The following is a 16060-nucleotide window of genomic DNA, read 5'->3' on the forward strand; positions in this document are numbered from 1 at the left end:
AATATTCGCTTCGCTTCTGACGATTCTGACAATTAGCATGCCCGTGAACTGTAAAGGTATCTTCTTCTTAAGCTGCATTCTCCATCACTGAAGGTTGGCTATAACTACAGCAAATTGCTCTCTATCTTGAGCTGTTCTTAGTATCGAATGTGTGTCCATGCCTGTCCAGTCTCTTACATTTTTCAGCCAGGAGCATTTTCTTCTTCCTGGACCTCTTCTTCCTTCCACTTTCCCTTCCATTATCAGTCGTAGGAAGCTGTATTTTTCTCCTCTGTAAATATGTCCTAGATATCTCGTTTTTCTGGTTTTTACAATATATAGTAGTTCTCTCTCAGTCCCCATTCTTCTCAGCACCTCGTTGTTGGTCACGTGCTCTGTCCAAGAGATCTTCAGCATCCTTCGAAAAACCCACATCTCAAAGGCTTCGACACGTCTCATACTTGTGATTCTGAGAGTCCATGTTTCCACTCCGTATAGCAATATGGACTAAATCAATATTTTTACAAATTGGTATCGGATATCCAACGATAAGGTAGAGTTTATTGGGAATTTTTTCATTCTTTGAAAAGCGCACCTAGCATACTTTGTATCGTACATAGTCAAGATCGTTTGTTATCCAGCAACCAAGATACCAATAATAATGTCGTCATTTGGTGCGCGTGTAACGGCCATTACTTTTGTTTTATTTGTGTGTATATTCAGCCCCAAGATATCTCCCTATCTGATTATGGCATTCAAAAGTTGTTGCAAATCCTCAGCACTGTCCACAGTAATGACGGTGTCGTCTGCGTATCTAAAGTTGTTTACATATTCTCCGTTCATTTTTATTCCTTCTTCAATATTTTCGAGGGCATTTTGGAAGATCTTTTCGGAATATATATTAAACAATAGTGGAAAAAGTACACAGCCCTGGGGAACTCCTCTTTTTATTGACATTTCTGCTGTCATACGATTGTCTATTTTAATCGACACCATTTGATCCCAATATAGATTTTTAATAAGGGCCACCGTGTTATATACCATGTCTATACCATGTTAGGGTTTCTATGAGTTCTGTGTGTTTTACTCTATCAAACGCTTTTTCGAAGTCGATAAAACAGAAAAGCACGTCTTTCCGTTGATCTCGGCATTTTTGTAGTAATATCTGGAGGCCAAATAATGCCTCCCTCGAACCAAGCCCCATACGAAACCCAAATTGATTGTCGTTCAGATTTCTTTCGCATTCTTCCGTTTATACGTTGATGTACAATTTTGAGTAAAATTTTCAGAAAATGGCTCATCAGTCTAATTAATCTGAACTGTGAGCATCTATTTGCTTTATTGTTTGTGGGTATAGGTATAAATGTCGATCTAAGCCAGTCTTCTGAAAAGATTCCAGTGGTATATATTTTGTTAAATACTGTGTTAGAAACTGAAGATTTGCTTCATTGATAAGTTTTATCATCTCTACATATATCTCATCTGGACCTGAGGCCTTTCGTGGCTTTGCCGTATTGATTGTTTTTGTAACTTCCGATATTAATATATCGAGTATTGTGTCTTGTTATTATGTTCATTTGTGGTTTTGTTCTTTCGTCATCAAACAGATCTTCGATGTATTTTTCCCATATATTTCCTACATTTTCTGGGCTAGATACTATTTGGTTGTTATCATCTACTAGAGTTCTTGTAGTGAATTTTTTCTTCATATTTATAAATAATAGTCTCCCGTTTTATACCGCTCGCGGCTTTGGGAGTATAGCAGGGTAGTCTGCTATATCTAGGTCCTACGGTATACCAGGAAGGTAACATGGCCAGTGCTACGCTTCAACCGCCTATTATTACCCCTGGTTTTACCCAAGGTACTCATTTTATTCAGGCTGAGTCGACCTGGGGCCTATAGACATTTTTAAAAATGTCTAGTTGTTCTTGCCGGCGGTAGGATTCGAACTCCGGACCACCGGCATGCGAGGCAAGCATCCTACCGCTTGCGCTATGCAGGCCCTCTTCATATTTATAACTTCCTTAATTACTAAATTACTAGGGAATTACTAAAAAAACATGACTAGTTCAATGCATACAAAAAGATTAAGAAAGGATTTATAACTTCCTTAATCTTTTTGTATGCATTGAACTAGTCATGTTTTTTTAGTAATTCCCTCAGTTCCTCACATCTGCTGTACATCCATTCTTCTTTGGCTTTCCTGATTTTGTTTTGGATGGTTCTCTGGGTGTCTTTATATTTTAAAGGTATACTCATCAGAAAACAAAACATGAATAATAACGATTTTATCTAACATTGCCATCATTTTTTACAAAAATACGTTGTCCTATCAAAGTCATCTTCCATGAGTTCCTGAGTGTTGTATTTGAAATAAGGCATTTGGTATTGACCACTGTTACATGACACACCCTGTATCTTCTTTTTCAACCATTTTCCATCCACTCCTGAATGTAAGTCTCTCCCAATTGCTTCCATCTTTCTCTATCTTGCGCCAATCTAATCCACTGTTTGCCTGCCACTGTTCTTATGTCATCTACCCATCTTTTTTGAGGTCTTCCCATGCTTCTTGTTGTCGTCCTTGGTCTCCATTCCAGAATTCTCCGTGTCCACCTGTTGTCATTATATCGGGCTACGTGACCTGCCCAGCGCCATTTCATTTTTGCAATTTCTTCCACAATATCCCTAATCTTCGTTCTACGTCTTATCTCGGTGTTTCTAATCTTGTCTCTTAGTGATATTCCAAGCATGATTCGTTCCATTGCTCTTTGCGTTGTTTCTAATTTTTTAGCAGATTTTTTGGTAAGGGCTACTGTCTCCAAGCCGTAAGTACAAACTGGTAGTATGCATGTGTTATACACCTTTTTCTTTAAGTTTACAGGAATGGAGGTGTTTTTCAAGATATATGCTAATTTGCCGAAAGCGCCCCATGCCAGTTGTGTTCTTCTTTTAATTTCAGCATCTTGATTTGGTTTTCCTAGTTTGATAACATGACCTAGATATACATAATGTTCAACATTTTCTATGGTATGATTTTGTATTGTTATATTTGTCTGGTCTCGGCTCAGTATTTTTGTTTTGCTGTAGTTCATTTTTAAGTCTACCGCTCCTGAAACTGCATTTAATTGTAACATATCATTTAGTTCTTGGATATTATCGGCTATTAAAACTATGTCATCTACGAATCCCAAGTGGTTTAAGTATGATCCGTCGACGTTGATACCCTTATTGTTCCATTCTAGTTTCTTAAAAATGCCTTCTAGAGCAAGGGTAAATAGTTTGGGAGAGATGGTGTCTCCTTGTCTTACTCCCCGTTGTAGTCTTATGAGATTAGTTTTTGTGCTTTCGTCCAGCTTTATCTGCATGGTGGCATTTTCATATATGTTTTTAATTATGTTAGTGTATCTTGAATCTATACGTGCATTTTCTAGAGATTCAAGCAATGCCCATAATTCGATGGAATCGAATGCTTTATGGAAATCGACGAACGCAATATGAATTAGAACATTATGCTCGGTGCATTTTTCTATCAGTGTTCTTACGGTGTGCAAGTGGTCTATGGTACTAAAATGTTTTCTGAATCCAACCTGCTCGATAGGTTGATGGAAATCGAGCTTATGTGTTAGGCGGTTGGTTATGATTTTAGTTAGTAATTTATACAGATGTGAGAGCAAGGATATTGGTCGGTAATTCTCGATGTTTGCTTTGTCTCCTTTCTTGAATAGTAAAATGACTTCGGAGTTGTACCATTTTTGAGGAATCTTTCCTTCATCAATTACTTTATTAAATAAAATATTTAATACCTGTTCTATTTTTCTTCCACCGATTTTCAACATTTCGACTGTAATTTTATCTTCTCCCGGACATTTATTCGTTTTTAGTTGATTTAGGGCCATTCTTATTTCATAGTCGGTTATGTCCGGTATGTCTTCTGAGCCGGTGTTAATTACTGCTCGTTCAGTACGTCGTTGTTGTGGTTGTGTATTTGCCGAGTATAATTTAGTGTAGAATTTTTCAATGGCCTCGCTTATTTCCTTTCTGTCTCGGACTGTGACGTTTTTCTCATTTTTTATTTCTATGATTTTTCTTGTGCCGTTTGAGTTTTTTGCTTTGAGTACTTTCATATTGCAGTTATCTTGTATTATATTTTTTATTAGATTGTTAGTATAGTTTCTATGATCGTTCCTAATTTCTTTCTTCACGTTTTTGTTTAAACTTTTGAAGCTGTCCGAAGTTCGATCTGTTCTGTTTCGTCTTTCTTTTAGTAATTTAATTGTATTAGGTTGAAGTTTAGATGTTTTGGCTGTTTTCGTGTTTGAGCATATTTTCTTAACTGATGTTACAGTTACTTTTATTTTATTGGCTAGTCCGTTTATATCCACTTGTCTCAGTGTCTCTACTGATTTTAGTCTTGTGCTTAGCTCTTTTTGGTATTCGGTTTGTTTTTGAAATAGGACATTGGTGGTTGGGTATCGTTCTCGTTTAATAAGTTTGTTTCGTTCTACTCTCGTCTGTATTTTAATATTCGCTCTAACCAATCTATGGCCACTTCCGGTATAGAATTTGTTTAGTACTGTCACGTCGGTACATATGTTTTTGTTATTGGAGAGTATATAGTCTATTTCGTTCTTAGTTTTCTTGTCTGGGCTGATCCATGTCCATTTACGTTGTTTAGATTTTTTAAAGAAAGTGTTGAGACAAAATAAATTTTCGTTGTTTAAGTAGTTGTACAACATCTCACCCCTTTCATTCCTGTTGTCCAGCCCAAAGCGACCGATATATTGTGTGTCGCCCTCTTCTTTTGTTCCAATTTTTGCGTTAAAATCTCCTGTGATTATTACGAAGTGTGATTTTTATTGGTTCCTTGCTGTTGTCAGATCCTCGTAAAATGATTCAGCTTCCTCGTCTGTTGAGTTTCCTGTCGGTGCATATCCATGTATTATCTGTAAGCTGTGTCTGCTGTGCAAAGCCATGACAAGATATACACCCTGTATAAAAAGTTTTTATTGCAGAATATGATCAACTAAATATACCAATGAACTTTTGTGTCCAAGTGTCTTTTTTTTAAAATGCCCCTATTTACTAATTATTGAAATTCCATTTGGCTGTTCCACTCTATATATTTCTCTCCCTGTAATCCACTTTCAAAATCAAGACGTAGTTGCGTAAGAAAAATCGCTAATCCGTTTAGACATTATCATGGAGGTGATACGATATATCCACACATTATTTTACATGGCAAACATGGTTTATTGTATAAGGGAGTTAATATTTTTATTTCTTTGTTGGGTTCCTGCCCTTTAATCCTATAAGTCAGAATATGAAACGCAATACGTTTACGCATTAAATGTATTACTCCTGGTTAACATATTAGTAAGTAAATTTAAGACTGATTTTTTTTCCAGAACGATCTCCTTAAAGCTGGAGAAAGCCCGACACAAGCTAGAACATTAGGAGATAGAAGAAGCTCTTCTCCTTTCCAAAATGGAAGAACTGAGCTGCTGCTAGCTGCAGAAGACAATAATAAAGTGAAAACAACGGCCATTATAGAAAGCAATAATAATAAATTGAGCATTGATTTAGAAAATAGGTAAGACTTTTTCGCCTTATATACTTGCATTCAAAGGATATTTTCTATATATTATTTTTAACTGCAATCATTTTAGCTTGTATAAATGGTATTCCAAATATCTGCGTAGATATATTTTTGCCTATGCACAAGTAATTTTTATTTTTGTAGATGTAGATAAATAATAAAATCTGAAAGTGGATAATATATGCACGTTTCACGTCTAAAACTAAATTTTATATTTATTCCAAACCACATTTTAAATGTATACTTTTCAGCAAGCCGTGGTTGAGATTATATCTTGTTTCATCAAGTGTGTTTAAAATGCTAAAACTGTTTAAAAAGGATTATGCAGCGCACTGAATATTATATATATTATCCTTGACACCTGAATTCCAACTGTGGATTTTCTACTTTCATTAAAACCATTGCTATTAGCTTAGAACATTAAAATGATTATTAAATTAAATAAAAAAATATGCGCAAAATACTAAGTTTAAAGCCATTTTTTGTCTATCACGTTAAAGTAATTTTGATGACGGTTTAACGAACGTCATTTTATGTTTTTATAACTTTTTTTATAATAAATCGAGAACGACTGAATCGATTTGGTTTATTTTGGTTTTAAAATAATTATTTAAAGTCCTAGAAAGGTCTAATAGGTGAGAAAATTATAAAGAGAATAGTAAAACAAAGGTTTTATTTTCCCATACAAACAGTTACATTATACCCTTATACAAAATGTTTTATTAAGACTCTACCTCTGCTACAGTGGTAGTTCATTTAAACATAAAGTGACATGACACACGTCATGTCTATTTACTTTTTTCGTTTCGTATAAACTCGAGAAAATATGATGAAATTGTAAGGAAAATAGAAAAAGCATTTTTATTTTCCCATACACACAGTTATAATATACCTATATATTGATCTATATCATATAACATACAGATAACAACTCTTATTAGTTGTATATAAAGTGTCTTAAAAAATGATTTTTATTCCAGAGTAAAATATTTTTATTTTTGACAGAATTGTTTTGTTGACTATAGGAATTAAGATTTATTGCAATCCCATCTCTAGAGTATATTTATTATAATGCTCTAAAATTAATTTTTTGAGCAAGAAAAAAGAAAAAAAAATCAGAATAAGAATCGTTTGTATATATATTCAGGGATTCTACAGTATCCACTGATTTCCCTCGCTCAACCGTTTCCATCTCTCTCTGTTGTCCCATTCTCCATCGTTTAGGCCTCTCTTACTCATGGCGTCGTCTACTTCTTTCCTCCAGGATTTTCGGGGTCGTCCTCTTTTCCTCCTTCCTATGGGGCTCCATTCGGTTATTTTCTTTATCCATCTACTGTCACTAGTTCTTCTTACATGTCTATACCACTTTAGTCTTTTTTGTTCTATGTATGTTAGTATGTCTGTTTCTATTGACGTTCTTTGCTTTATTTCGTTATTACTTCTCCTATCCATTCTTGTTACTCTGCAGCATCTTCGCAGGCATTCTATCTCTGTTGCTACTATCTTACTGCTGTCTTTCTTTTTTATGATCCAATTTTCAGCCCCATATGTCATAATACTTCGTTTTTACGAAGAATCGGTTGTACTTTTAAATAAAAAAAAATAAAATTCTTCCAAACTTAAACATAAAAAATACTACCTAATTAAGAACCTACAAACTTCGTAACATGTACCTAACGAAAAATAAAAATTAGGAAAGCAGTTTAATGAAGTATGGGCACCTCCTTGTGCTAAACAGTAACCAAATCTGTCATACAGATTTCTCCTCATATTTTGGAGTAGGGCTGGTGTAATGCTTGCAGAGAAATGAAGTATTTTTGCGCTTAATTCGACTAGGTTTGTGGCCCTTTCAAACTGATGCCTATAAATATTTTCTAGTCACAGGATCTAGTGGACCATTTAATTGTACCACGTGTACTTATCCGTCGATCAGGAAACGTTTGATTGAGGAAGTCAATAGTTGCTCTAAAGTTGTTAGCCGAACAACCATCCTGTTGGAAATAAACCTCCTGAAAATTAACGGGAAGGCGTCGAACTGCCGGAATGATCTCATTCTGTAAAAGTTGTAAATATTTGAGCCCGTTTAGGTTTCCGTCGATAAAAAATGGACCGGCAATATGGTCGCCTAACATCCCAGTCCAAACATTTAACTTTTGCGGATGCTGCGTTCGCACTGCAACACTGAGGTGCTTATTTTTCCGAGAATAATACCTTGCAACGGATGGATTGTGTTTTTTATGTAATGAAAATGAAGATTCGTCAGAAAATAAAATATTTTTTAGAAAGTGTACATTTTCATTCAGTTTATCTAACTTAAATTCACAAAACTCCATCCGCCTAAAGTTATCTTCCGGAAACAGTTCTTGTGTTTATGGTTGTATCTCAAAACAGTGATACCCATTCCTTTTGAGAACTCGCTGGACAGTTCGAGCATTCACGTTAACTTCCCTAGCAATTTGTACACTATTGCAGGTTTCACTAGCTTCCACAAAAGCGCAAATATCAATATCCCTGTTTTGACGCTCCTCATCGACAGGTCTAACACATGGTTCATTACCTTCATGGCATTTTTTACAACTGTTTACACATCCCGAAGTTTGAAAATGTTAAATGGTATTTTTAACGATTATAACACTTGGTGAGGGTCTATTTTCGAAGGCAACAATAAATAAATCAATTACTTCGCGTATCGAGTGATCAATTACTTCGCGTATCGAGTGACCCTGAAAGTACCATGGTACAAGTTGCACTTTTTCTTGGACGGTATACAACGTAATAGGCATTTTATTTATTATTTGTTTATTCTTTCAGAACTTCGTTACCAAAAAATATCTACCAAATTAATACTTTGATGGAAAAATAAAAATATCTAGAAAACTGATAACTTTAGGTATAGGGAGTACTTCATAAAATTTGAAGTACGATATTAGTACATTTCGATAGTGCTATAAAATACAGGGTGTTCTATTTAAAATTACCAAGAAAATAATGTACTTGTATTTTGACTTACCCTGTATTTGATTTAACGAATATTATGAAAACGAATATGTTTTATAATTTATAATTTTTAACAATTATTAAAAAACTATGGTTGCAATAGATCAATGTTCCTATACTCCTTTTTAATTATACAGGGAGTTAAACTTGATACGATTTTCAGGTAATATTGGTTATAACTTTTTAAATACAGGGTGTTCTGTTTAAAAAAACATAAGTTTGGTCTGCCGCTATCTCATGAAACACCCTGTAAGATTGTAACTAATTTTAAAATGTGGAGTTTAAAGCTGCCTACAATTTTTGTCAATAACTTTTTTTTGTAATTTTTACTATAACAGATCTACTAAGCTTCCTCACACTAACCAATCGCCCTGTATATATAAACTAACTCATTTCTTAGACTGTAGACTATTAAATATCTAAGAAACACAACAAATTTCAATATTTTTAACAATTCAATATTATTATTTTTGTTGTTGAAAGAAAAGGTGAATCTGATCTGATCTATTATTTGTCAATATTATTTGTCCCATAAGTAAACATCCGCGGACCCAAATGTATCTACAGTTGATCGTCTAATTCATCATAAATAAAATATATCTGGTTAATCGATAGACCTTGACATTCCCATTACTGTTATTATTGCAACTAGATATATGTACATCATATTATATTCTTCAAGGAGACTTAAAATTACGGTGGCAGTTGAAGTGTGAAGAAGCTTCCGTTTGCATGGAAAGACGGCATTATAAGTTTTTGTTATTTTATTTGTGTGTTAATCGTGGGAAACGAGTTATGTGTTTAAGCTACCAAAAATTGTTCTTTGTTAATTATTTTCAATGTTATCAGACTGGCAAATCTGTTCTGATGATGATTTTATTTCTTTACTTATTTAAAACAAACATGAGTATCTCAGGACGTACAATCCATATACCTTAAAATGGGGTGTAGTTGGCCGTTTTTAAACTTCAACTAAAAATATTTCCTAGAGAACAAAATAAAATGTATCTTATATTTTTGTATAATATGTGTATAAGTCTTAACTTTAATTTTAGTAGAAAAATCATCGGGTATTTTAAAAAACCGAACTGAAAAAATAAATTGCTTGTTTGATCAACTTCACCTCGAATGGGGTGAAGTTGACTGCCTATGATTTTACTTAATAAAAATGATTTTTAGTTAACTGTCGTGAAGATAAACACACTAAAATGATTTTAAATTATAATAAACATTTTAATAAAGACTTTTTATTACAAAAAGAAAGTTAGTTATTTAAAATTATATGCAGACAAGTCCAAAACAAAACACAGCTCGCCTCTACGGCAAATTTTTGGCGGAATTAATACTTTTTTTATGATACTTAGAGAAACACTGTTTCGTCAAGAATATCAGGCTATATAAATTTTCCCAATTTTGAGAGTTTTAGGAACTTAACATTAGCTTCATCATCTTTAATCGCTGAAATTTGTCTTACAAAATGATTAATATTCTTCTTAGTTTGATATTCTATTACAACCCATAAATTTGCTTCTATATTATTAATGTGAAAGTATTCTGTTTCTTCAGCAATATTACTTTGAATGTCTTAAACTTCATAGTCTTCTTGGTCAACATTTTCACTCACGCTCTCTGTTCCGAAACTTGCTTCATCGCTTTTTTCAAAAACTTTTTTCTTCACAATTTGTGTTTTGCTTGTAGAAGGCATGTTATCGTCGTCAATTTCTTTCTCTGGACTGTCTACATACGCAACTGATCTTTCAGGTTTAACATTCAGTTTCTTTCGTTTTATTGTAGGCTCATGTTTTTTGGGATTTCTCTGTTCTTTCAAATAATCTAATATTACCTCTGATACTAAATACAGAAAACTAATTGACGGGCGCCCACGGAAAGACAAACGCAGCAGAGGACGACCATCAATACGCTGGATGGACGACATTAGACGAATATCCAAGAAATGACAACAAGAAGCACAGAACCGTGAAGAGTGGCGAAAAATGGGAGAGACCTATGTCCAGAAGTAGACAGAAGAGGTTGCATGATGACCTCTGATACATCAGCACTGTTTCGATGAGTGTTGCTTCTCACTAGGAATTTTTGCTAAAAGTTTATCTTCAGACAAAGAACAAATACCACAAGCATAACCCCTTGCTAGCGTTAACTGCAGCAGACATTTCTGCGGCGCCATTTTCTCAAACAGTTTTTTTAATAATCTTGGAAACAAACTTTACTCAACAGACGATGAGTTTGGATTGGCTTTCTTCCACTCGTGCAGTAATTGTTTTCAATAATTCTTCATTGGTCCAAAGCAACTAACGTCGAGGGAATGGCAAAGATGCGTTGCATTTGGTGGAAGACAAATGAAAGCAATGTTATTATCTTTACAAATATTGAGCACACTACTATTGTAAAACTCGAAGAGAGACTTTTCAATCTTTTCGAGAGACTCGAAAGATTGTCTCTTATTAAGACCTTCTTTCCTTCAATTAAACGAACATGAGGCAAAAATATAGTCTTAAACCAATCGGTAAAACAAATTGCATCAAACCATCCATAATTAGATCGATTATAACGCGTACCTTTACTGTAGCATCTTCTCACAAGATGGGGTGCCCCTAGGACCTCATTGGCGCCAAGAATCCCACAAATTTGTAGCCTTATAAACTACATAAGGCAATAATATATCTCCTCCAGTTACCGAGACACATAACATATTGCAATTAAATATTGCAGCAGGGTCGACACCTTCAAGTGTTTTGCCTAATTCCACAAAAAAATGTGTTAATGTTTCAGCATCGACGGCAGCACGAGCTCTTTTTATGTCTAAAAACCCCTTAGCCCAATCGTACCCAGGAAAATTATTTTTAAAGAGTGAGTTTTTACCAAGACGGTCTAAGTAAGCTTTTACAGTTAAACGAAGATCCAATGTATTTAATGGGAATCCCCAATTCACACTGTATCCACAAAATCATCTTATTCAACTTTGGTAAAAACAGTTTGACCACCATGTTGTTTAATGCATCGTTCATGTATTCTGTTCATTAACGTACCATTTGGAATTTTGTATTTTTTCGATGCTGCATTAGCACTTATTTTTCCATCTAAAACTTCTGTTAAACACTAAATTTTTGCACCATCCTTACCCTCGGCATTTTACAAATTTATTGTCGATAAGTTCGTAATTATCTTTAAAAATATTTATTCGCCAGCTCCCGTCCGCGTTTCAAACTAAACTAACAATGAAACGTTAAGCAGCGCCGATTTAATCTAGGTACGATGCAAGATCCTGTAAGTTTTGACCTGATGGACATATTCACCCCGGCGATCAACTTCGCCCAAAATTCAAGCGAAAAGTGCATGAGTTCACAAATTTTAAGATTATAACGAAACTTAAAAACTTTCAAAACTAGTAACTAGTATTTTTATCTGCATTTAATGATTCGTTGGTTTAGGCAAGGTTTAAGAACACGAGAAGCAATAGTAGCAACACAGGTGCTGGTCCAAAATTGTTACGATCAGAAGAAGGATGTGTTCCTATGCTTTTTAGATTACCGAAAAGCGTTTGATCGTGTCCAACACCACAAGTTAATGCAGATCCTCAAGAAAGTTGATATAGACCAAAAAGACATAGGATGCATTGAAAACTTGTACTGGCATCAAACGGCACAGTTAAAAATAGACAATTCTATATCCAAACCCATACATATAAGAAGGGGCGTTCGACAGGGATGTGTGCTTTCCCCTCTTTTATTTAACATTTATTTGGAAGCCATATTTCAAGAGTCTTTCGATTTTCAACAACTTGTCACTATAATCGGAGAATACAGTAAGCGAATGGGATTAGATATTAATACCAAAAAAACCAAATTTATGATCATCTCCAGAAACTTGGATGCACTTGAAAACTCCACCATAATACTGAATACTAAGTCCATTGAAAGAGTGAGTAAATTTAAATACCTGGGATCGTGGCTTTTTGAAGACTGGGCATCGGACAGGGAAGTAAAATGTCGCATTGAACAAGCTCGACAAGCTTTCGTAAAATTTAAGAAGGTACTGACTTGTTCAGAGTTCGATCTTCAACTGAGACTAAGGTTTACTAAGTGCTACGTGTGGTCAGTGCTGCTATATGGCGTAGAGGGCTGGACACTCAAAACGAGGGATATAAACAGATTAGAAGCTTTCGAAATGTGGCTCTATCGTCGTATCCTAAAAATACCATGGACAGCGAAAATCACAAATATAGATGTCCTTAAAAGAATAAATCAAGAACGCCAACTTTTCGAAACCATCAAGAAAAGGAAAACGGCGTATTTAGGTCACATCATGCGAAATGAAAAATACCAGTTCCTCCAACTTATAATCGAGGGTAAAATTGAAGGCAAGAGAGGAATAGAACGCAAGAAAATGTCCTGGCTCCGAAACATAAGGCAATGGACAGTGATTAACGACATACAATCTATGATACATATTGCAAGAAATAGAGAATTAATGGAAAATGTGATCGCTAACATCCATTAGTGGATTTGCATCTGAAGAAGAAGAAGAATGATTCGTTGAAATATTGCCAACAGTTGCCAATAATATTTTTAGTATAATGATGTTTATATCAAAGTTTAAGATAATTCATTTCCTTATCAATTAAGTTAATAATTTTGAGGACGCGTTTTTAGTATATACAAGAAAAGAACTTTTAATTTTTACATAAAATATGTTCAATATACATTTACAATAAACATAATTAGCATAAACTTTACTAATATTAATAACAAAAAATATACGCATGTTGGAAACATTTTCGAACTTTTCAGTAACATTCATCCCAGCAGCGGTCAACTACACCCCGATCATGAATGAAAATGAAAGCAACATGACCTAGTACTAAGCCGAAATTATATAAATAAAATGGTCGGAGTTAATAAATTACAGAAGCGGAGAATTTTCATGTCTGGTTAAAAGAAATTTAATGACCCTGTATATTGGGCCTCTCCTTGAAGAGGTTGTTACACCGTTTTTTTTTCATTGCGGCAAACAAAGATAATGAGTACATATTTTCATATTTCTTTTATATGGATCTCGCAGCCAACTGCCTATAGATAAATTATTCATTTTATTAAGCCGCGAGCCCACGTACCATTGTGTATGTGTGTATTCTAATTCAGGAAACCAGACATGGGCTTGACAAGAATTCTAATGAATTTCTTTGACTTCTGAGCCAACATAAAACTCTCAAATCCGACCTTATCTAAAGTCGAATCTCTCGGGTGAGATATGGAAAGTTTTGAAGGGTCTGGGAATCATCTTAAAAATTAAGAACGATGTTTTTTCGAGTGGGCACTCGAGATTTAACGAATTAGTGCGACGTGTGATAGATAGGGGCTTATAGGGATGTTCTGTCGAACTGCTTGCCATAAAACGGAAAACTTGAAAAGGTCTGTCTTTAGGCTGTTCACAACGATTTGAACGGAAATGTGCGAAGCCATAACATCGAACTTCGTTTTAACTTCTTTAAATGTAAAGCAGATGTAAATATAAAAAAATGCATAGAAATATTGTAAACATTCATCACTTTGGTTTTCAAAATCATATGAATTTTAATTTTCTATAATAGTTTTTTCTATATTCTATTTTTCTATTTTCTATAATTTTCGAATCTTTGGAAAATTGTCGTTTTCAATAAAATATTTTTGGAAATAATTGATATTCTTTTCCATTGGTCATTTCTATGCAACGAACAATAATTATTAGAAAATATAAGAAGACCAATGAGTCGACTACGACAAAGATCTCTGGCATAAACAATATACAGTAAAAAATAGTATTACTGATTTCTACGAGAACAGCAAAATCGATGGAATAATAATTAATGAACTACAAACACCAACACTTTGCCAGTAAAGCAGGTAATAAACGGGATTATAATTCACTGCGAGAGTTATATACGCAGTGGATTTGGTTAACTCTTAATCCGTAAAATAAAAAAAAAACTGGAATAGTAGTCGGTACTCTAGACAAGCGTGGAGCTTCATACGATGGTTTCTGAATTTTTGTGATTTAAATATTATATTTAAAATTAAATAAAGTAATTTTTATTATTTATTTATCTTTAATATTTTAAACAAATTCAATAAATTATTATGTTTGCTTCTAACGCCACCTGTTAACATATTAACAGAGCATAAAAGCATACGTTGTTTACTTATGACAAACCTGTCAAATTCAGACCAAATATTAATAATAAAATATAAATAAATATCATTTGACAGTAAATTTAATTAATATATAAACTACCTAACTATGTTTAAAAGTATTGTATGTAGTAATGTATTTATATGAAATTATTTTAAAACGAGAATTATTATAAACATATAAACAGAGGATTTAATGTTGTTATTGATTAGATGACATCAATATATATATATATATATATATATATATATATATATATATATATATATATACAAGCTAGCCGAAGAATCTGAAGCTGTTTTCACTTGAAGATCCTTTTTGTGTGCAGCATTCTCCCATTCTGGGTTTGGTTTTACAGTTTCTGGTGTAACTTCCATGTTTCCACTACTTTTCTTCATTCTTCTCTCTCTTTGTCCTTTCTATATTTCTACTTTCCATACTTCTTAAGTCTTCTTCCACTTGTCTCCATCTCAGGTTTAAGTCTGTCTCTGGTTCTTTTACGTGGTGGTATCCATTCCGTTATAACTCTTAATAAATTCCTCTTCTCTCTTCTCATTACGCGTCCATACCATCCAATTTTTTGTGCTTTTTTTGTTCTGTTTTCTTAACCCATCTATTCTTGTATTTCGTGATTCATCCATTGTCTTGCACCCTCTTCGTTTTCCTCTTTGGTCTCAGTATTTTTCTGATAATCTTCCTCTCAAAAACTTTCAAGTGCTCTTCTTCTCTTGCTGTTATTGTGAATGTTTCTGCAGCATATACTACTATTGGTCTTATGGTCGTTTTGTAGATTTTCCTTTTTTTATTCTGTTGACTAGTACTCCCAAATATTTAAGTGTTTAAACATCTTCAAAACTGTATGCATCTATTGTCAGTTCTATCATTTCTGTCTTCTTTTTCTCGCTTATTGTCAGTAAATTAATTGCTTGGTAATTTTTGTATATTCCATGGTTTACTTGTTTTAGGATTATTACTATAATTCCCTTCTTCCAATCTTTGGGCATTAATTCTTTGCTCCATATATTCTTTATTAGCTTATAAATATGTCTGCACATATTCCATCTTCTCCCGCTGTATTTCCGTTTTTAAGTTTACATATTTTCTCTTTTACTTCTGTATACGTCAATTCTTCTTCTTCATCATCTTATTCTATATTTATTATTGTTTCTCTTTTTTCTTCTCTACCCGTTTCTTGATATATTCTTCGAAATACTTCTGCCATTTTTCTGCTTCTATAGATATTAGCTGTCCGTTTTCGGTTACCTAGTTTTAAGTATTGGTTTTCAACAATTGGTACAATG

At 33.8% G+C, this 16060-nt stretch overlaps 1 protein-coding gene across 3 annotated transcripts in view; it reads left to right on the forward strand.

Annotated features, from left to right (window-relative positions):
* sdt (MAGUK p55 family member stardust) overlaps window positions 1-16060 on the forward strand; it is a 419055-nt gene that overhangs the window by 223764 nt on the left and 179231 nt on the right. For all 3 annotated transcript variants that reach the window (XM_072530396.1, XM_072530397.1, XM_072530398.1), the window contains one exon: window positions 5386-5570. In XM_072530396.1, the coding sequence (XP_072386497.1) occupies window positions 5386-5570 (185 nt within the window). The remainder of the gene's footprint in view (window positions 1-5385; window positions 5571-16060) is intronic.

The sequence above is a fragment of the Diabrotica undecimpunctata genome, chromosome 4 (assembly GCF_040954645.1).
Source record: "Diabrotica undecimpunctata isolate CICGRU chromosome 4, icDiaUnde3, whole genome shotgun sequence".
In the NCBI taxonomy this organism is placed as follows: domain Eukaryota; kingdom Metazoa; phylum Arthropoda; class Insecta; order Coleoptera; family Chrysomelidae; genus Diabrotica; species Diabrotica undecimpunctata.